This window comes from Myiozetetes cayanensis, unplaced genomic scaffold (genome assembly GCF_022539395.1).
Source record: "Myiozetetes cayanensis isolate MyiCay16 unplaced genomic scaffold, myiCay2020 scf7, whole genome shotgun sequence".
Lineage (NCBI taxonomy): Eukaryota > Metazoa > Chordata > Aves > Passeriformes > Tyrannidae > Myiozetetes > Myiozetetes cayanensis.
In genome coordinates, this window is record NW_026087964.1 from 13,913,622 (window position 1) to 13,936,356 (window position 22,735).

General features: G+C 36.3%; 1 protein-coding gene across 7 annotated transcripts in view; it reads right to left on the minus strand.

Annotated features, from left to right (window-relative positions):
* Positions 1–22,735, minus strand: part of KCNIP4 (potassium voltage-gated channel interacting protein 4) — a 394,946-nt gene that overhangs the window by 89,579 nt on the left and 282,632 nt on the right. Inside the window, exon 1 of one of the 7 annotated variants that reach the window (XM_050338777.1) lies at positions 11,037–11,549. The exons of 5 other annotated variants lie outside the window; for them this stretch is intronic. In XM_050338777.1, the coding sequence (XP_050194734.1) occupies positions 11,037–11,148 (112 nt within the window). In that variant the 5' untranslated portion in view covers positions 11,149–11,549. Of the gene's footprint in view, positions 1–11,036; positions 11,550–22,735 lie in introns of those variants that run through there. One more of the 7 variants, XM_050338782.1, reaches the window with a different exon arrangement.

Genomic DNA, 22,735 nt, shown 5'->3' on the forward strand with positions numbered 1-22,735 from the left:
AATTCCTTAAGTGTTTAACTTTCCTAATGAACTAACCTGTTATAGTTCTAAGCCCTCCTTAAAAGTGTTGCAATGCTTCTGGGCATGGCTGACCCATCTGTATAGCACACAGAAACTCTCTCGCCCTTCCACATTGTTGCAAGCAAATGTTACGTCATTTGCCACCTCCTCAACACTGGAGAAGAGTTGAATGCCCGCTCAGTTCTGCTTTCTATTCATGTAAGCAATACATCCAATCTCCTCTCTCTTCTCCCTCCCTCCCATCAGACGTCCTGGATTAAGATGCTATGCAGAGTGAAGAAAAGGTGAGGTACCATAAATATTGACCTGCTGCTTCTTGTTCCTTCTCAGCAGCAGAGCACTAGAAATGCGATTGCTGCTCCCTGTGTCACCAGCCTTCTCTCTGGCTGCTTCTGGAGCAGCACAAATAGAAACAGCCCTTGAACTGTAAAGCCTTTATGCAGAATATCTAATTTTGTATATAAGAACCAATAGGATGGTTGCAACTACTGTCTCTGGTTATACGTATAATACAAAATTGCAAATTATTAAAATTCATAAGAGCAAGAATTTGCTAGTAAGGGTTTTACCTAATTATAATGTTTCCAATGCTTCTATTCAAGCATTCATCCATGAGATCCAAGTTTAACCTGGCATGGATAAAACAGATCTGAATAAAAGCTTTTAATAACATTATTTTCAGCAATTTAATCTCCATTTTGAAAAAAAATAGAAGCACAAACTCATGGTAATATATGGGTACACAGTGAAGCATCCATTTATTGGTCTTACACTGAGGTTATCTACTTCCACAAACACAGTCTACACTTGTGTTGATTGCTATTATTTCGACTGTTCTGTTCTGTGCACAATATTCTGCTAACAGAGTACACTGATGGACATATATAGCCTTTGTTACACAGCATAAGTTTGGTATTTACTACAACACAGTAGATTTCTTCATCTGAGAAAAGCAAGTAGAAATGTTTAAGTTTTCTGATCCACCTGAGGATCAGGGGCTGAATCAAGCCCCAAACAATTATTGTGGGTTAATGGATTGGGCTCCATTTGGTGACTTCAGTAATGAGGATGAAAAATTGCCCAGAGAGAGAAAGAACTGGAAACAATTTTTTTTTTAGCAATGTAAGTCATATTCATTATTATTGAAAAATAATAAACCCCCATTTATTTGCAGTGCAGCATTATTGAAATATAACAAGCATCTATATGTAATGTTAAACTAAAAAAAGAAGTTCCTTCACATTATTTATAATTTATTTTATAATTTTAAATTATAATTAATTATATTTCTTAGGTTTGGGAAAACAGAATCCCATAGAAACACTTTGCACTTTAATAACAAAACAGCACCTCGTGCTGAAATTAAAAATGCATCCGTATTACAAGTATATTGTATTAAAAAATTATTCACATGAGTAATAGACTGAGAAATCAGGCCTGTATTTTGAAATATTTCAAAGGAAATACTGTCAGCTAAGAATTTTTTTTTAATATGCAGTCTGTGAAATACAGCAAATCCATCTACTTGCACTTAGTACACCATAAATTGAAATCTAAAATTATTTTCCATATATATTTCATTGTATATGTGTATAATGTATTCTATGTGCTATATATCTCATAAAGGAGTGTATTCCTCTCTATAAATACAGATATGAGTACAAACAAATTATATTACTCATAAAAAACAAAGAAGAAACAGAAATGGTTTTCTTAAAAAGAACAGGTAATATAAAGCATTTGTAACTGCAGAAAGTATATAGGAGTACAGCATAAGATACTGATTATGGTACAGTGAAAATTTTACTGTAATTTATTTTAAAACACTTTTTTACCGGAATATGAGATAGACAACCTGTTTCTCAATAAGAAAGTATACACTATTCATAGCAAAAAATGAAGTCTTAGGTATTGACTGATGCCAACACCTTTCTGGCTGGATTATGAGTGATTTTTGTGTTTATAAAATCTCAACAGGTTGAAGCTATTTTTAACTCTATCACTCACCATGTTCAAGTTTCAAACTTGGGTTCCTAGTTTGGACAGTGCGATTAAAAGAGATCTGTTGTGTCTCAATTTTCATTGTATGGCCTCACTATTTTAGCACCTGATGATGCCCCTTTTAACCTATTTACTCTCACAACACCCTGTAACTTAACCAGTGTAATTTTAACATTTTCTAGATTTCCTAAAGTCACAAAGGAAAGACAATGACAGTTCCTGAATGCCAACCCAGCTTTCTATTTAATTTTGATTCTTTTATTTATGTAATTGAAGTTGCTGACAATTGGTACCCACCTGACAGGGAAATAACGAAGCAACTTTTAAATAATTCAGACAACAGAAAAAATAGAGGAAGATGTGGAATGAAGATTAGCCTATAGTCTAAGGATAGTAGTCCCACATATTCTTGTGAAAACAGCTACCAGTATGTCAATGTAAACACCACCACTGCTCTACCACTTGTGGAAAGTAATGTCTTTTACCAGGAGTGATATTTCACATCAAGTGGAATATTATTCTGTTGCCATCTCAGGGGAAGAAATTCAGATTACTGCTTCATAAATATAACTTTGCAAGACAAATGTTAACCTACCCAGTTTGCCTTAGCTCAAATTTCATCACGAGGTATAAAATCTAGAACACGATCTTTTACTGAGAAACAAAGAAATCTAAGTATTTACAATATAAGAAAGCTACAGGTCAAATGCTACAACACAGGTTAAACATTATGGGTGCATTTTCAGATATATTTAGGCTGAAACCAGTCCTTCAGTCACTGTGGATATCTGGAGACTCACAACTTAGTAAGGAGTTCCCATTAGATCACTGGAAAATATAAAACTTGGTTTTGAGCAGGTAATGCTACATTTCCTCTCTTTACTCATGTGTACCTGCTAGAACATAATAAGATTGATATGTGACTAATAAAAGTCTAACTCTGTGAAACTCAGCCTATTTACTTTCCCAATTTTCCTACTGTACTTAAAAAAAATAAAACTGAGGTCCTCCTGACTTTCCTACTTAATCATTTGGTGATTGATACCTAAGAAAACTAGATGGTTTTTTGCCCTTTCTTCTCAACTGCATCTTCTCTCCTCTGATTTTCTAATTTCACTCTTACACACTCTTACTCCCAAACACAACAGTTTTATCTGCAAGGAACAAGCCTCCTTTGGGAGCATCATGAAACAGTCACTAAACTGTTGCACTTCATTTTGGTTTGACTTATTTCACTCAGCTTCAATCAATATCCCTCCTTCCAACTTACAAAAGCTGCTTTGTCTGAAAAAGATTTGCTCCATATGGCATAGCTCGTTCTTCCTTAAGTGATTAGTGGAAGGTTAAAAATGTACACAAATAAGGGTAGATGTCTATCAGAAATAGCCAAGGTTTGTTCATCTATATACATATCCAAAAATATGGATGTGAATATAGATGGATATCCATATAGATATCCATATATCCATATATATCCATATATAGGTACATATCCATATTTTTGGATATGTCAATGAACATATGGAATCCATCGATCTACTTACAGGTAAATATACAATAATCAATCTGCACAATAGACTACCATTTTAACATGAAAATACAGATTATTCAGCAGTAGTATAATTTACAGGTAAAATAATGACTTGATGAGTCATTACTGAGTTTTTATTTTTTTAACATCAAAAGTGACCTACTTGTATCTACATCAGACCTTCCATTATACAGTTGCTTTCTTGGGATACTATAACCATTAAAAGTTACTTATTTGGTGCAGAAAGTCTTCATTTTATATTATTCCTCTTTCTTCACCAAATGTACACACATGCAGATGTACTCAATCTCTCCAAATTACGTTACTATTTTTGCATTACACAGAACAGGTTTAACTGCTTTGTAAATCTTGATGTTTCAAACAGGTTTCCATGTAATCAGATACATAAATCCTAACAAAATTCACTAAGTATCTCCCATATCTCATTAATATCAAAGGCCAAAGAATTCTGGTCAAAAAGTGTGTCAAACATGGAACAAATAATTTAAAAGAGAGAGAACAAAGGTGACTGTGTTATTTTTACATCAGTACACTAATATGATTTTTTTTTCATTCAGTCTTTCCATCATTTTGTATATTTAATCTTGTTCTATAATGTCATTTTAGACAATGATTATTTATGTCTTTGCAAATGTCATATTCCAACAGTAAAGCCTAGAATCTCATCCCTAAAGTACATTAGTGATTAGGCAATGCTTTTCTCTCCTCACCTATACTCTGCTGACCAAGTGTAGCTATTTTTCAGAAACATATTTTGTCATACCAAATTTCTGTCATCGTGAACATGAATTATTTTATCCAGAGCTACATTTTAAAAGCAGCCTGAGCAGAAATCATGGCAGAATGCATGGAGAAAAGCAGGACATTCTGCAGGAAGCTCCTGTTACCCACGCTCTGGGATGCAAACTGGTTAGATGCTGACTTTTCTGCAGGTATCAAATATACGTCACCTTTATTTTGGGTGTTCGTATCTATATTCTGGAAGAAACTATCTCCTTTCCTTTCAAAACATATGTAATTTTGGCCAGCAATGGCCAGGACATTTCTTGATGAATGATCTGCTTCAGATGAATACTCAGCACCTCTTAAGAAACTACAAATGATGCTCAAAAGCAACTCTATCCTTGCAAAGGTGAATACAAAGAGAAACTTCCCTACCTGTTTGCAAATAGTCAATCCCTCAGCCTAAGATGACTATTAGTAAGAACATTTTCTTGAAAAAGAATCAAGAATATGAAGTGGAAAATCCAATTATTGTGGGGAAGGGTTCTCACAGAACACTCTGGCCAAAAGGAGCCCTCCCCAAGTCAGAATGCAAATACAGTGGAGGATCCTGAGCCAGAGAGTAAAATTTTAGTACAGTGGTGTGGTGGGTTGACCTTGGCTGGACACCAGGTGCCCACCCAGCCACTCTTTTACTCCCTTTGCCAGTGGGACAAGGGAGAGAGTAAGATGAAAACAACCTGTGGGTTTGGATAAGGCAGTTTACTAAAGCAAAAGCAAAGAGGAAACTTGTACGGGCAACAGTGAAGTGCAAGGTAACAAAGTTTATTCTCTACTTCCCAACAGCAGCCACCAATGTCCAGCCACTTCCAAGAAGCACCCACAACGGTTCCTCAGCAGGCCGACATTGGACACTGGAAATGAATGCCCCCCTTCCTGCTCCTTGCCTCAGCTTTTATATCTGAGTTGATGTCATGTGCTATGGAATATCCCTTTGGTCAGTTTGGGTCCGCTGGTCTACTTGGGTCCTCTCCCAGAATCTTGCCCTCCATTGAGGAAGGAATGTTACAGTGCTGATGCTACTCAGCAGTAGCTAAAACACCAATGTGTTACCAACACCCTTCTAGCTACCAATGCAAAACACAGCATAGTGAGGGCTACTGTGGGAAAATGAATACCATCTCAGCCAGACCCAATACAAATCACAGAATCATAGAATTAACTGGGTTGGAAGAGACCTCTGAGATCATCAAGTCCAACCCTTGATCCAACCCCACTGTGATTACCAGATCATGGCACTCAGTGCCACATCCAGCCTCATCTTAAAAACCTCCAGGGACGGTGAATCCACCACCTCTCTGGGCAGGCCATTCCAATGCCTGATCACTCTCTCTGTAAAGAACTTCTTTCTAATATCCAACCTAAATGGGTGACTTCATACTAAAAAGAAATGTTTTATCTAAGCAGTCCAGAAAATTCATAATGCCTTATCATCTATGAACTCCCACAAGAGGAGACAGCACGTATGCTATTCTTACAGAAGTCTTTCTGACAATATTTGTAACATCTCTTAAATAGTCCTCATAATTTTTCATGCAGCCAGTATCTAAATTCTGAATTGGATGGTGGTATGGATCTAAAACAACCTATTCCTCCGTGATTCAGTTGATCTGGATGTTAAAATGCCTTGGATAAGTCCATGGAAAGCAGTTGATGAAAAGATCTTCATTAACCAATAAGCCCTTGCTCAAAACTCTATCAAATTGTCCCATTTTGTTCCTTTTTGGATAAAAACACGATTTCCCTGATTTTGACATGAAAGAATGACTTTTGCTCTTCTTACCAAGCACATTACTTTACACTTGTATAACATTTGTGCATTGTATCATTAGACTGTGTCATTAGGTAGAAAAACCAGTAAAGTAAAAGGAAAGCAAAACAAAATAAATTTTTCAGTCTCAATATAATTATGCTGAGGTTAGTCAAGATTGTGCTTCTCATACATAATCATGCTCCCAAGCCTGGAACCCTAATATTCCCATAATCATGCTGCCAACCCTACTTTTTTGAGGGTAGGCAAAGAATAAGGAGATGGCTAAAAGTTTCAGAAAGATTCAGCCTGTCTTGCATCTAACAGAAGCATACAAAAAAATATATATGTCCAAGAACACATGACCTTCTAAATCAGCATACTGAAATTCACACCTCAATTTTTACATGAGTTTGGATCAAGGTTGAATTTAAAGCAGAAAATTAATGTAGTTTTGCATTTGGCCTGAAGTAACTCTTCTCTGTTGTGCAATATATATATATATACATAAAAATATATATAGATTGACTTTCCTTTAGAGACTTGAATACAGAATCTCTGTTGAGCTTTACAAGGAGGGTTGGCAAAACAAACCAAAAGAAAAATGGTAACTCAATTTGTTCATCTCTTGAGGGGAAGAATTATGCTTCTGGAAAGAATCTTAACACTTTTCATCTTAGCCACATGCAGCAAACAAACAGTCTATGTGCATAGGTGCTAATATATTTGATGATAAAAGAGCTATTTGTTCTCATTTCTGGTGTGACAGATTCACTAATGATCACAGGAAAACTAATAATACCATATACCTTGATGCCATGAATTGGCACTGGGGTATCAGCATCCATGAACAGAATCTTTTGAGGAATAAAGTAGTTCCCTTGATTCTACAGGTGTCTGGAGGACAAAAAAAAAAAAAAAAAAAGGACAGGTAGGAAATGGACATTTCACCATATGAAAACTGAATAGCTTACTGAGACCAGGTGTTAAAAGCAACTGCTTGGAAAAGGCAAGGGGACTGGTATTCCTATGTGGTGCATTCTTTATCTTTCTCTTTACTGTGGAATTATGCTACATTGCATCCTGTTTCGCTGAGAGAAGTCATACAGGAGAGGGAGCAACATCGGTGAGTCTCTTGGAAGCTGGACTTGTAGCACAGCTTCCAGTACACAGGGAAGGACATTCAAATTAGGATTATTCTTATTAGCCACACAAGAAGAAAATTCCCATGCCTTTTGGTGTCCTTTTCCTTAGAAAATATGATGCAATTGAGAATTTCTCAGCATTACTTCTTTCCCCACATCATTCATTTTCTAAGGGTGAGAGTCATACTGCACTCAAGACAATATCTTAAACCTCACTGGTTTTGCTAAAGCCATAAGGGTAACTAACAACATGTTAACACAGATGGCTACAGACAGATCTAACATCTGCTCTGTGCTTTTAAGCATCAAAACTACGAAAGAGGCTACATTTTAGCAGTTAGTGTGACAGGGCAGATAAATGTACTAACATAACTTCTGGACTGGAGGTGACTCCTGTCCATCCAGATTAGGTCAGAAATAATAATAAAAAAAGGATCTTTCTGTGCTTGCACAGAGAAGATATATCCTAAGACAGAAAAATACCTCTATTTAAAACTACCTCTATTTACCCATTTTCGAATTTCCAAATCCTAGCTAAAGCAACAAAATACTCTATTTACTTACAAAAAATGACTTTGCAACCAAAGATGTTTATTGATAACTGCAACTGAACTAGTCTTTTCTTTGCATCATAGCAAAAGAAACTACCAAATATTCCTACCTAGCCTTGATAGGCTATTGAGCTGAAAGACATGTAGAGACCAGTATGTCCTACTAGCCAAAAGACATGGAGTTCATGGGACATTCATATGCCAGAAATTATGTTTTTATCTGAATAAGATAAAAAGATAATATTTGAAAGATAACTACAAACTCTGGAAACTCTTAGAGATTAGTTTGAGGAAAATGGGAGGAGTGAGGTTCTAAAATAGATTGCAACTTTGGATGCATTCGATTCACAAGCAAGAGAAAAACATTTCTGTATGAGGTGTTACACTTCAAAATATAATCAGTGCACAATGTAGGAAGAGACATAAAGTTAGTCCTTTCAAAGACTTTGATTTATGCAGTTCCCTAACATTTACAAAGTTCCACACACATGTTTACATAATCTCCCTGCATAGCTACCACTTGACAGCTATTCTGGACACACAGATGCAAAGCGAATCCTTCATTTTGCCATCTCTCCCCTCCAAGATTCTGGTGAATGAATTTCCTCTAAGCCTAGTGCTGTTGGTTTACTGCTCTGATCCATTGCTTCAGTTTGATCTCCCTCCTCTCTTCCCCTTCCACCTGAAGAACAAAACCAAAGTTTTGGAGCAAAGCTGCCCAGTGGCAAAAGTTTCAGGCAAGAAAGTTGGAGGGAAGATATTGATCAGTATCAAACCACTTTCAAAGTAATGGAAGGAGAGGCAAAAGAGAGTTTCATTCTCTTCTAGTGAAAGATGTATTGATTCAATTCTGCCCTTATAACTGAAATAGCTTGCTGGTTCCAGTGAAGCCAGCTTGCTTTCCATTCTGGTCTCTCTCTCCTGCTTATTGGAAAGTGGAGAATGGATGAAGCAGAATAACATGGTCCCTAGTCAGGGGCATGGGATGAACAAGTTCCTCTCTGTTCTGGCAATTGCTGAACACTGTAATAAAACTAAGCAAATTGACTGGATTCTCCTGTTTTCTCATGGAAACACGAGGGCAAGTCAAGCTCTTCTTCATTCTTTGCTATGTAATGTACATTCCTTGCAATGTAATGTAAAGGCAGTGGTCTTGTAATGCATCATTACAACTTCACTAAAATCAGTGGAGTTATAACAAGTTAGTAACTAAGCATTTTTCTTTTAGCTGTTTTCTCTGTGCTTTATTAGCAAACATCAGGCAAACTGCCCTTCCTTTCAGTGATATTCACAATATAAGTCCCTAACTATGGGAACAGATTTGCTTCAGCATATGCCCCATGACCTGCCTCCATGTGGTAGACGGAGAAGACTCATTGCTCATTTTGGTTTCTGGATCAACACTGACATTCCAAATGTGATCCTCCTCGTATATAAACAGAAAAGCTTTTCTTGCATTCAGTAGGTGAACAACAAACTATTAGTTTTTTTATGTAGAATACCCTATAATGTCTATAAAATAAAATGATTAATTCCTTAATCATTTGGGCAGAATTCTTGTTTAATGGTAATGGCAGTACCCCAACACAGAAGAATTGAATAGCACAGGTCAGCCTCAGGGAAACTGGAAATTCCCTGAGTCACTGGAGTTATTCACATTGCAGTTACAAATATATCAACTGAACTTGATAATGTTTAATCTTTTTATACCTAGGTACTTTCGAGTGAAATTATTATACTATCATGTGAGGACCTGCCATGACACTATTGGTTGCATTAAAACAAAAAGTTATACTTCAATTGATACATCATCTTGAAGTTACTATTCATATTAAAATCAGATTAATTTGTACCAGGGGGATTTTTTTTAAAATGGCAATTTAATATAGTTGAGATCACATCAAACAATTTCCCACAAACTTAGTGACAATACCATTCTGTGAGAAATCAAGAAAGGGATCTAACTCTACATATGCTAAAAAAAAATATTGTCTTTAATCTTTTTTTTATCTGTTATCATATGTAATAAATTTGAAGCAAATCCATAACTATAACAATTTTTTTAGATGTCACAAATGCTATACATTCAGAGCATTAAAAAACCCAATGATGAAGGGTAAATTAGCCATTGTTTAGAATTGAAAAATTAATTCCATAACCAATGCGTTATACAGTAACAAAGTAAATATTATAGATTCTTACCACATACAGTTTGAAGGGTGATATATTTCAATAGTTCAGATCAGCTCTCTGAACAATTTTATGAGCTGATGATGTGAATCTACATCCATCAAAGATCCTACTGCATGATGAAAAGTTAATGTTTCAGAAAACTAGAGTGGTCTCCTTGGCTGTGTGATTATGACTGAAAGCAGTTACACAGCAAAAATGATTAGTTTGAACTCACATGAGCAAACATACTGACAAAAGCAAGTATTTTTTGAGCAAGGGGTTCAGTGAGTGAGTAGTTTTTGTTTACTATAGCATTCCACACTAGTTATTTAGTGAAAAAGTTGAAAAGTTGACAGCAAAACACCTCAGTAACAATTAACTGAAATAGTTTATTTCTATAAAATGTGAAAACCCCCTCATTTTGGATAGAAAAAAAATCCTAATAAATTAATGTGAAGCCCACTTTGCAAGTAGATGAAATGATATGACCCATATGGTAGAGAACAGAAAATTCTGAGCAAGCAAATGAGAATTTTTAAAACATATATGCATTATATATATTTTAAATACCCACATTTAGTGTTGGTATCTATGCCTTTTTTTTTGAAAGGTGTAGAGCAGGCTTGATCCTAAAGCTCATTCTGTAGTAATAGTGTATTGCATGATACAGATTTTTAAAACACAGATACTGACAGAGAACAAAACTCTAACTGCATCATAAATCAGAAGAGCAAAGCACTCTGTAAATATGAACTGAACTACCAAGCTCAGTAGCAGTGAGTAGCTTTCAAAGGACACTGACAGGTGTTATGTTCACTATTTGCAATTTTTCTAATAAACATCCACTCACAGACAACTGTAAAACCATTGTAAAATATATCTTATGTGAGCATCTACTTCTGTTTTCAATACCAAAGTAAAACCAGCAGAAACAAACTAGGATTTTTAGTCTGTTATTTTCACTTTTTTCATTTCACAGCTTTCTTTTATAGCTCTAAGTCTATTTTAGCATATCAAACACCGCACCTACAAACAGCACAAACTGTGAGTGACCACTTTACCTTCTGAAAAATCAATCAGTCCCAGCAAATGAAGCAGCTTCAGAGATGCAAATATAATCACAACAATACCCACTGTTTGCAGTCCCTCCGACTCCCACTCAAGAGTCAACATTCTTCCAACAGGTAAATCATTCCAGTCTTCACACCGATTTGCAATCAGAGGGAAATTGGAAGATTTCACCAAGAGTTTGCTTTGAAGAAAGTTGCAGTGGTGTAAAGCAGCACTATACTGAGCTGAGGCGTTTCACCAGCCACTGTAGCTGAGACAAAATATTAGATAAAGCCCTGCATCTCATGCTTCTCTAAGCTTTTGATTTCATCAGTAGCGAGTCCTCTTAGAAGGCTGAGGTGGACCACGAACCCCTGGGTATGACATTGTATCCGTCAAGCAGCGTTACTTAGAGCTGCTGGAGAAACATCTGTGTCGGAGCAGAGACTTGGCTGTGTCAGTGCCAAGAAGAAATGCTCTCTGAAAACTTGCACTAGGGAGCACACTGCTATCAGCACTGCACTCCACTGCTTCCAGACCCGGGCTTTGCAATTCTCCCCAGCTTCTCCTGGCACAGTTTTTGTTAAGTTTGAGACATGACAGCTTGCTAAGGACACACGTCTGTTTTCACGTGTGCTAAATGCTGCATATAAAAAAACTACTACTGTCTGCATTAGAAAGAATAATGTTCAGAGAAACACTGTCCCTTCCTTTTCTTAAGCATCACCAGAATCTAATTAGATTCTATTCTCACTGAAAGTGAGAAAAGAAATTAAAGAAATACACATCAGCACCACCAGTGCCTCCAGCTAGCAAAACACAGCGCTGTCAAGGAGACATGCACTGCTCAAATCCCTGATTCGTAACCAGGAAGAATGTATTCTTTATTGATTGAGAAACAAAGGAGTGCTTTTGTGCGTCAGGACGTGAACTTAGGAGTGCTGAACCCCAAACTCTGATACACATGAATGGGTATTAGGCATTTTGCACAACTCCTGGGAAGATCTTGCCCAGGCTATGCATCCGGGGAAAAAGAATCCCAGCTGATTTATTGGACAGTCTGTATAAAACTAATTGTCCTGTGTTTATTAATGTGATTACCAAGAGGATACCCAGTGTGAAGAATAGGCTTTGGAGAATATTTATGCAGCATATGCATAAATAATACAAGGTTATACCTAAATGCTTGTTCTTGTTCACCATTCTAATAATTTAAATAAATCCTAATAAATCCTGTCCATTGGTATACAAGGCAATAGAATAAAGTGAAGGAAAGTCTCAGGAAAAAAAGAATCATTTTAGGCACCCTTATTACTAAAGACATACATTCTAACTCTAAAAAGAATCTCATAAATGATGTCTGGTATCAACCACTCATCTTAGGTTGCTAAACTCTTTACATTAGAAAAAACCCTAACTGTTGAGAAGCTCAGATACTTTTAATTTTGTTCAGAAAGTCATTATAATTTCACACTATCATCAACCAAATTGAAACACTGACAATCTATTATTTTTGGGCTACCAGGTAGAGAATGAAAAATGTAATCTACAATTTACTGTAAGCTCCTTTTGTTTTTCTTTGAAGGCTGTCTGCACTGAATTACAGTAACTAACTGGACTCACAGATTTTTCCATACAGGCAGGAATACAGAATCCACATATTTTCATTCATTCAAAAAATCACATGTACTTCAGTTATTTTAGGTTAGACCTAGTCAATATATAAGCAAGAATATTCTCTGATTTTACTCTTCTGGGTATTTAGTACTAGAATGTCATGAGTTCTGTATTATTTACTTACGCTCTCAACCTGAATGTCAGTTCATTTCCTATTAACCTGTAAAGCTAAAACAATGTTCAAGAGGAAAGCACAGTAAAAAATTCAAACCAAATACACTATCCCACATTTGCACCTTCCAAATATGTCATTACCTTAGCCTCATACTCCACATCAACTATCCAATAAATTTTCCTGTTAAGTTCTATTCCTTTTAAAAGTAACATTTCGTTTCCTCTTTACAGTTTCTAGATATTCCATTCTTCTTTTAAGGCTCTTACATGTTCATCTTAACTCATTCTCATGTTTGACTTCTATTTTTTTCCTTGAGTTTATTCCTATTCACTTTTTTATTTTTCTCAACTTTGTGTTCTTTTTATCAAATGATGAATGTTTACAATACTTTAGGCTTAACGTGATCCCAGGATGGGACCTTTGACCCACACTGTTTTACCGGCATTACAGAAACAATAATCCTAATATAACACAAAAAATCATGCTATAAAGGTTAAAGAGGCCTTACTTATTGTTAATAAATGGTATCAGGGAAACTATTAAAATGAAGAAATTGATCAGTCTACATTTTCCCTTCATGCAGCATATTCAGGCTACCTTGTGTTTTTGAGTTGCCTACTTTTGGACCAGAGGCCCTTTTACTCCACACTTGAATGTGTTAACCCAGTCACAGAAAGCCACTCAGCAAGAGGCAGCTCCAGCCATAGCCAGCGATTTGTTTTCTGCTTTCACACAAGAAGACCTGGATGTCTTAAAAAAAAAAAATAAAAAGGGACAGAGATTATGAACTTGATAAGTTTTAAGGGCCAAGAGTACCTGGAAACCAAATGAGTTATGGAAGAATTTTTAAAGAAAAAAATAACATCCATCTGAATTAATGTAACATTATTAACTTCAAAGATTATCTCCTTAAAAAAAGAAGTAGACTTTTCCTGTTGCTTCTCATGATAGTTCTCCAAGTTAGGTGAACTACACTTTGTGAATCTCCAAGCCTTAGCTTTAAAAATTAAAGCAGAAAGGATAAGAAACTTTGTGGAAAGGAAAAAGAAATGATACATGAAATCTTTCCTGCAGTATACCATGCAACAGAATAAAACAACAATGTTATCTCCAGAGGTGAGTTCTTCTGGAAGTGGTTCAATTAAAAAAATTCTATGCCCCAAAACATTTGAAAAATCAGTCTTGAACAAGGAGGTAACAAAATTCTGTTACATATAGGGCACCTCTTTGTATTCTGATCCCTTCCTAAATTCATAGTAAGTTGTAATTTCTCTCTCATCCTTTGTATTTTGTTCAATTATTTAAAAATAAATATTCATGTGATACATCCATAGGGTGTGCCCGTATTGACACAAATTTTAAAAGCTTGTTCAAAGGACAAGAGGTCGTGATCTGAAGCTGTGGCAGGGGAGGTTTAGGTTGAATATTAGGAAAAAACTTTTTATAGAGAGAATAATCAGACATTGGGATGGGCTGCCCAGGGAGGTGGTGGATTCTCCATCCCTGGAGGTTTTTAAGATGAGACTGGATGTGGCACTTAGTGCCATGGTCTGGTAACCATGGTGGTGTTGGATCAAGGATTGGACTTGATCTCGGAGGTCTTTTCCAACCCAGTCAATTCTATGACTCTATGAAAGAAAAGGAAGTTTGCATCAAAAGGATACAAAAAGAAACACCGTCTTTTACATAAAGCATTGAAACCAGGGGGTGACAGCTTGTAATATCCAAGCCTTGCTCACTAATTTCAGCTTTGATTTTTGACTTTGCAACGCATTCTGGTGGTGATTGAGCAAAATATTTAAGTTTGCGCAAACTTCCTTGTGATTCTTCACTAGGCTGCACAAGGGAAAAAAGAAGTACTAGAAAGTGTTAGGAAGCTATCCTATCAAAACATAAAATTCCACTGGCCTTAAATTCCTTTCCACAAAGATCTGAAGCAGACAAGGAAGGAGAGCCAGTGGGGTAGCCCTGTATGTTAGATTATTTAGAGCCTAATGACAGTGACAGTAGGGTTGAGTGCCTATGGGTAAGAAGCAGGGAGGAGGCCAAGTAGGGAACCTGTTTTAAACCACCCAACTAGGATGAAGAGGCAGACAAAATATTCTATAGGCAGCTGAGAGAAGTCTCATCATTACTAGTCCTTGTTCTAATGGGAGACTTTAATTTAACAAATGTCATCTGAAATACAACACAGCAGAGAGAAGACAGTCTAGCAGGTTCCTGGTGTGTGGAAGACAGTTTCATGACACGGTGAGGAAGACAACAAGGGGAGTTGCCCCACTGGACCTGCTGTGTGTGAACTGGTGGGTAATGTGATACTTGGAGGCTGCCTTGGGCACAGCGATCACAAAATGGGAGTTTTCAGTTCTCAGAGAATTTAGAAAGGGGATCAGCAGAATGGCTAGCTTGGACTTCTGGCTTGTTTAGGGGACTGATTGAGAGAGACCCTTGGGAGGCAGTCCTGAAGGGCAAAGGAGTCCAGGAAAGCTGAGTGTGCTCTAAGGAGACAGTCTTACAGGAGCAGGCTGTTCCCCATGTGCCAAAACATGAGCCAATGAGTAAGAATATCGGCCTGGTTTTGCAATCCTGTCGTTTGGTTGGAACCCAGGATCTCTACATCAAAACAAGTACAAGCTTTTCTCTCCAAAGTAAATAGACAAGAAGAACCTGTGCTGAAGTGCTGTAGGAGATTTATCTTACCTGGAAGCACATCCTACGTGAGTTCTGAACTGGACAAAATAGGTATGCCTAAATTAGTGGTGTCTAGAAGAACAATCCCATTCTGGAGTACTAACATTCTTCCATGAACAATCCCAAGCAATTACTGGCTGCCCAAATCATTGTAAATAGAGAAATGTATGTGTGGAACGAAAATAACATAAAAAAGACACCTTAAATATGATAGTGTATTAGGCACTATGTAAATATTGCAACTGACTGCTGTATGCTTGTATTTTCCATCAATTTCCTCTCACTTCTTGAAAGAATCAAAAATTCTCAGAAATACTTAATGTTTATAAAGCTTAGATATGGGAAATTAAATTTTAATAATTTTAAAGTTGACTAAGAGCAAAGAAGATTTGCCACTTGAAAACAAGTAATATTCCACCTAATTTAACACATCAAAAGAAGTAGCAAATGCTAAACACATAGGATGCTAAGAATTGAACAATTAAGGAATGAAACATTTTGAAATCCTAAAAATACCTTAATAATAAATCAGTGTTTAGTGTATTACAGTATAAAATTTCCCTATAATTTTATATGATTACCGAGTTCTTTCAAAATTATCTAGTATTGTCATACTTCTTTTATATACATTGCTAAACTATTTTAATCACAGTCGACTCTTTTTTTGAGTAAAACCTGCCATTGTAATTAGCACAGTAAGATGATGTGTATTTTCTTTTAATTGCTTTAGTTCTCATAATTTTTATTTACTTTTATTTTAAAGCTTATAAGAAGATTTTGCCATTTATAAACTCCTAATCTTTTCAATTTCTTCTGACTCTTATAAAGAGTCTACCTGATCCCAAATACATTGAAGTGTTTTACGTTTTTTCACTATATTTTGTTTTTAACATCTGCCTGTAAACCGTTATCAGTCTTCTCCAGCTTTTCTTTTTATGATGAAAATAATGATTTTCATTTTTGTGCAGACATTCTGGATTTGCTGCTGTCTAATGTACAATGGGGCTGATCAAAACGGAGCAGTTTTCAAGGCAAGGATGTATTCATTAATTGACTTGAATTATACTGCTTTCCTAGGTGATGAAATCTGCACAGCATTGTAACTAATTTATGCATGAGTGTGTGTGCGAGTATGTGTGTGTATGTGTGTCTTAATTGGCTAGCAGTAATAGTTCATTAGATTCTATTTGATATTTTCCCCCAATGTATCTGAAAAGGGAAACTGCAGATGAGTTAGAAATAGAAACAAAATTTGGAAGTATTAATTAGTTGCCCTTCTTTCTGTACTCTCTTCTTCCAGAGGGACACGTCAGTCAGCCAGAAGAGAATGAAATTGTCAAACAAACACAGAAAGGGCACCTATGTACAGGTCAGACAAACTGCATTTCTTCAGCTTCTTGTTTGTGCCAGATCTGAGCTGATTAGGAAAGTTATCTGGTAGATAATGAACTTAATCTCCTATTAGTAAGCCAGTAAGAAATCTGCTCACAGGCAATGATATACAGTTTTCTACACAGACAAGTTTATATCTTTGATCTGCAGAAGAAAACTATGTCCACGGGAAAGCATTTCAAGAACCAGGAGAAGCAATTAATTCACACATATGCTTTTGAGAATTATTGCCAAAGCAAAAGTATTCATATTTATTGAATGTAACTCCTCTTGTGTAGGCTGCTACAGCTAATCACAGAATATCACGTAACTTTCATAAAATAATTAAAAAAAATGAGGCTAATGTATGGAATCACAGTGTTCATCTTGTCAGCGCTGCAGCTATTCAAGAGCAAAATATTGCACGAGCAGATTACTTATGCAACCAAAATTGCAGGGAAACTTTCGCTAGCTAGAAGAGCAAGGTAGAGTGTAATTACCCAAGATTAAATTTCTCAGGCTTCATATATCATCTTTAATATTTACACTAAGTGCCCTAGATCCTTAATGACTAGAAGCAAATATAGGCTAAGAAATAAAAAATTCAGCACCTGTACAGGCAAGATAAGATTCACTGGTTTGTAATCAAGGCAGAAAATACACTATCCAAGCTTCTGAAGGTTTGGGCTCATAAGTAAATTACAGTAAAATAATATCACAGCTAAAGCTATATAAAGTTAATTTACACATTTTAGTAGTCTGGTTTAGGCCATGGTGTGGGATTTCGTTTCTTTTTCCCCTCTCTTCATTTTCACCTTCTGACTCTCGCTTACTCCTAAGAAGCTTTTGTTCTTGCTTTGATCTAAATCAAAGGACTGATGCCAGTACTGATCTGAAAACAAGAGTTGAAAAGAATCCCACAAGAAAACCATTACCAACTTCCCCCCACAACACAACAGTTATAGGTGGTTTCCTTTGTCTAAAAAACTAATTGATATAACATGTTATACCAATATGCTTAAAATAGCTAATGTGCAAGTGGTTTGTAAATTAAATGGAATGTCCATGGGAGTAACAGTAGCATTTTAATTTATTAAGCTTTAGCCAAGCATTACAGAGCAGCTATATGTTTCCTAAACAAGGTTAAATTACATTTAGTAATAGCCAGTAATGAAATTCTGGTTTGTTTTACTGAAAAGCCCACTAGCTTGTTTGACAAATGAAATTATCTCTAAATTATCTGACTGTGTCTTCAGCCTACAGACTTTTCTTTTTACATTAAATCATACTTGCTGCAACAGGAATTGTCACTACCAAATTTGTAAGCATAAATGTATGTCTACACAGGAGAAGTGCAGTATAATGGAACTACGAGGCGCCTGTCACACCCAACTACTTAATTAGCTGTAAAGACCTACCTTCCTCTGACTAACAGTACACTAAGATGTGATTTTCCTGCTTATAACAATACAATTTTTTGTCTGTCCAACCCTCGTCTTCTTCAGTCTTTTGGAACTAAAATGGTAATAGCACTGTCTCACCTGCTGATTTTCTTCTCTCACTACTATTTCTGTAATTGTACATTGAAGGAAGAAGATGCCATTACCAATCACTTTATTTATGCAAACAGGGAACTACTGGGAGACCTACGCTCCTAGCTGGTAGAAATGATGGAACAGATAGCAGCATTCACAGCTCCACATTCAGTCATTTTCTATTAACCAAATTATGAGTATATCCACTTACGCTTGCCCATACATCTAGGAAGCCATGTCTTTATGGACTGTGCAGTTAGATGACCTCATTAGTTCCTAAAGAAAGAGAAAGGTGTTCTCTCTGGTGATGGATGAGAAAACAAATGAACCATGTATGCTAGTAATAAAAGCTAATATTCTAGTAATCAACAGGAATAGTCATCATCCAAACCCTCAAACCATCCATCTACCAATTTAAATTCCTCAACCTACCCTGTGCAACACCTCTGTTTCAAAACTGGTGTTTCTGGCTCCCTATGGTTGAACGAATAGTTACCAACTAAAGAAAAAAGAATATATAATAAATGCATTTTTAACCACAATCATAAGAACATCACTACTGTGATAATACAAGTTCTTTTCTTGAGATGCACCTGACTTTCTCTGATACAGAATAACCCATGTACAACAAATGTTCTATTTCTCTCCTTGGCTTTTCAAAAGGTGAAGAACTGTATTTTTGCCATAGCAACAGGAAAGTATTATAAATGAAGCCCGAAGTGGCTGACATATTTCTACTTTGATGTAGTTGTTAAAAGATGAGTGTATCTCTCTTATAAAGATGAGCTACAATAAATTAACCCATATTACATGGCTGCAGCACATTCAAGAAACATTTAAAAAACCTGCTGTACTCCTGATTTGGTCCCTTAGGTGTATATAATAACACTTATACTATATATAAAATACGCACAGATTTGACTACAGATCTGCAACATGCAGTTACCACTGAGAATTATGCAACATTCAGAATAAGTCCATTGTGCCTGCTTATATATTATTGTCTCATTTTTTAACTTCTCTAGCATGTAATTGTTTATTGTTTTATCACTTAAAAAAAAAAAAAAAAAAAAAGGACTTACCAGATGATGCCACACCTGGATTACCGTGCCCAGTTTCTAGTATAAGGGAGACGTGGACATCCAGGACAGAGCCAGTGAAGGGCCCTAAAAATACCTAAGGGACCCAAGCACCTCTTCTATGAAGAGAGGCTGAAAGAGATGGAACTGATCTGCCTGGAAAAAAGAAGGCTCATAGGGGATCTCATCAAATGTAGATCAACACCTGATTTGGTTGCAAAGAGGATGGAGCCAGGGTCTTTCCAGTGGTGCCCAGTGACACCACCAAAGATATCCTTGGAGCTATTAGTAAACCATTTGGACACAGTACTGGGCATCAGCAGGTAGGTGGCCCTGCTTGAGAGGGCTGTGAGACCACAACTTTCAGATACCACTTCCATCTCAACGATTTTGTGATTCTATGATTCATATCCCTTTCAATAGCATTTTAGAACTTCCTTTCTTAAGCAGAACCCTTTTCACCTGATCTATTTTTTCATACTGTAAAATCTGATTCCTTTTTATGAACAATAATTTTAGGGTTAAATCTAATTTCAAGTATACTTGAAAATAAACCTTTTAGGGCCAGATCTCTCCATGCTTCTGGACCCTTTTCTTTGGTGTAGGGTTTGAACAGGTTCACATCTGATAAATGGTACGAGTAGCAACAAAGGAAAACAAACAAGGATACAGGGATATAAATGCCTATAAATGCCATACTGGAAGGTAAAGGAGTTCTACCCTTTTTTTTTTTTTTATTCAGGGAATTTTTTTCATTCTGGGAATCTCAGAGGCTTCTAAAGCCTTATAAAGTATATGTTAGGTAGACTATTAATAGTTCAGGAAATTTAAAGCTTTCGTGAGCTGCACTCCCATTTTTTTCAAAAAAGAGAGAGAGGGAAAAAAACTTTTTGGGAAGGAGTTGAAAGAACTGGCAAAACTCGGTGTTTCTCAGCTCCTAATACAATTTTTTCTTGGCTTAAAGCCCTAATCCAATGTGAGAACCTATAGTGATATTTGAGGATCCATGTAATACAATGAAAAATTTTCTGCTACAGCAGTTTTGCTGTTCTGGCAATCTGGAAAGCAGCATCAGGATAAAACCAAACCCTGAAAGAAGCAATAAGCTTACAATATCTTATCACTTAAGTAAGTAAAAGGAACGTTACAGATTTTCCCTGAGGAATCACTATAACGTCCAACTAAGCACAGTATCATGAGACTCTTGTAGATGCTGAAATGAGGGAAGAAACAAAATACAGAAATACACCATCTTGAACCTTCAACAAAACTTTAAACACCATTTTAGAGTGTGTTATGCTGCTGCAGGGATCAAATCTTTTCTTCTCCAGTAGCTTTGCAGGATTTACCACACCCTCTATATGGTCCATGCTAACAGTCTAGATAAGCAGATACTCCATTATGCACAGCAGGTTTGTGAATCATGAGAAATTAATTTTCACATGCTTTTTGACACACATATGGCCATACCCAAATTCCACAGTGAGATGCCTGCATGTCTTCCTCCTGATAAACCAAAATGATTTGGAATTGGATGGATTTTTAAGCCATTTTCAGCCATTTTTAAGATGAAGAATATTTTCACTGCCATTAATACTTCAGGAATAATTTCCCCCCAATAATCATCTGTGCACTAGGCTATGAATTTTAATTTCTTTAATCTCCTCAAAAGCAATTTCCCTAGCTTTCCAATCATGCTGCTCTTTTCTGAACTCACTCTAATTAGGTAAAACACTTATATAGAAAAAAAATAGTAACCAGTTTTTAGGTAGAGTTCAATTAGTGATGAGCAAGACTGTATAATGACAAGCCAACCATAGCCTTAGCATTTCATTAACAATCTCTTCTTACAAAAATATTAAGTATTTAATACAATTTCGTTTTTTATTTCTCAAAAGCAAATAAACTTCAACATCCCTTTCCCTTTCAAAAGTTTGTATTTTCAGTTGAGGTACCCCAGGAGTGTGCCCGGACCTCAGCCCATTCCCTCATTGCAAATAATGCTTGTTTTGGGTAATGTGTATTTTCAAACTTATGCTTAGAGATTATTCCTTGCTAATAGGGACAGTAACACATGCTGTCTTTCACTGAAGCACATCGAGAATAATTGGGCTGTTCCAAGGCTGCTTGAACAGGTCTGGCAGCTTCTGAACTTACACTGGAGCTTATCTGATACTGTGTGAGGTTTCACAGATAATGTTAAGCCAGACAAAATACAATTTCACAAAACCTCAAACAAAAAAAAGTGGAGACTATCCTCAAGGTACTTTGTAAGCAGTGCTCTTTTCACTTTTGAGTACTGATGTCATGTTGTAGCCCAAGACTAGCAATACTGCACTGGCCCAGCAGGATAAAAGCCAGACTGTAATGGTGAAAGACCAGGCAAGCAAAGAAATAAATTCTGGGCAGCTTTTAAATGACATAACCAGTACAAAGATATTGCAAGAAGTAGTCAAAAATTGCTGTCATACCAGATGGATGCAAAAAGAAGCAGCAGTCAAGTAGCAAATAGCATTCCTTACTTAGGATCAGACATGCACAGACCCTATGCTCACAGGCAATAGCAAAAAACCACAGTTCAGTCCAACTTTGTATGTTCAACACATTTAACGATTAATCTTGATTTACTCTTCTTAAGTATTCAGGACATGCTCCTAGGACTAGTACCTCTGAAAGGTATTCCTTAGATTTTTCTGATTTGTATTCTGGATGAAGGAATAAGTTAAGTTTATATTATATGATATTCAGCCAGTCAGTAAATTCTCTTGGTGAATTCAAGTCTAGTACATTTTTTTCTTCTTAGTGAATTACACTGTCTAACTTGCCAAAAGAGATACATAAGGTATCTGCTCTGAGTCACAAACTAATACAATGCAGAGTCTGTCCTGCTCCTTCACTGCCAGAAGGTTGTTTTCTTTCCCTTTTAATTGTTTGGGGGGAAAGGGAATGCAACTGCAGTAAAGGTTAAGCAATACTTGCTGCCTTATTTGTTGAACTGAGTTTCTCTTTTAGCAGAGAGAGGGAATTACTGGTCCCCAAAGAAGTTTCTCTGTGGTATTAATAAGTTAAGAACTATAAAGTTTTTTATTGTAGGTAGAGAAGAAATGTTAAAGTAGTTAAACAATTTGAAAACATACAGTAATTTCTCCCCATCCAAAACCCCAGTACATGCTACATCGTTTGGAAAGACATTCTTTATGGATAATTCAGTTTAAAACCCCATATTTATTATGATTTTTCTT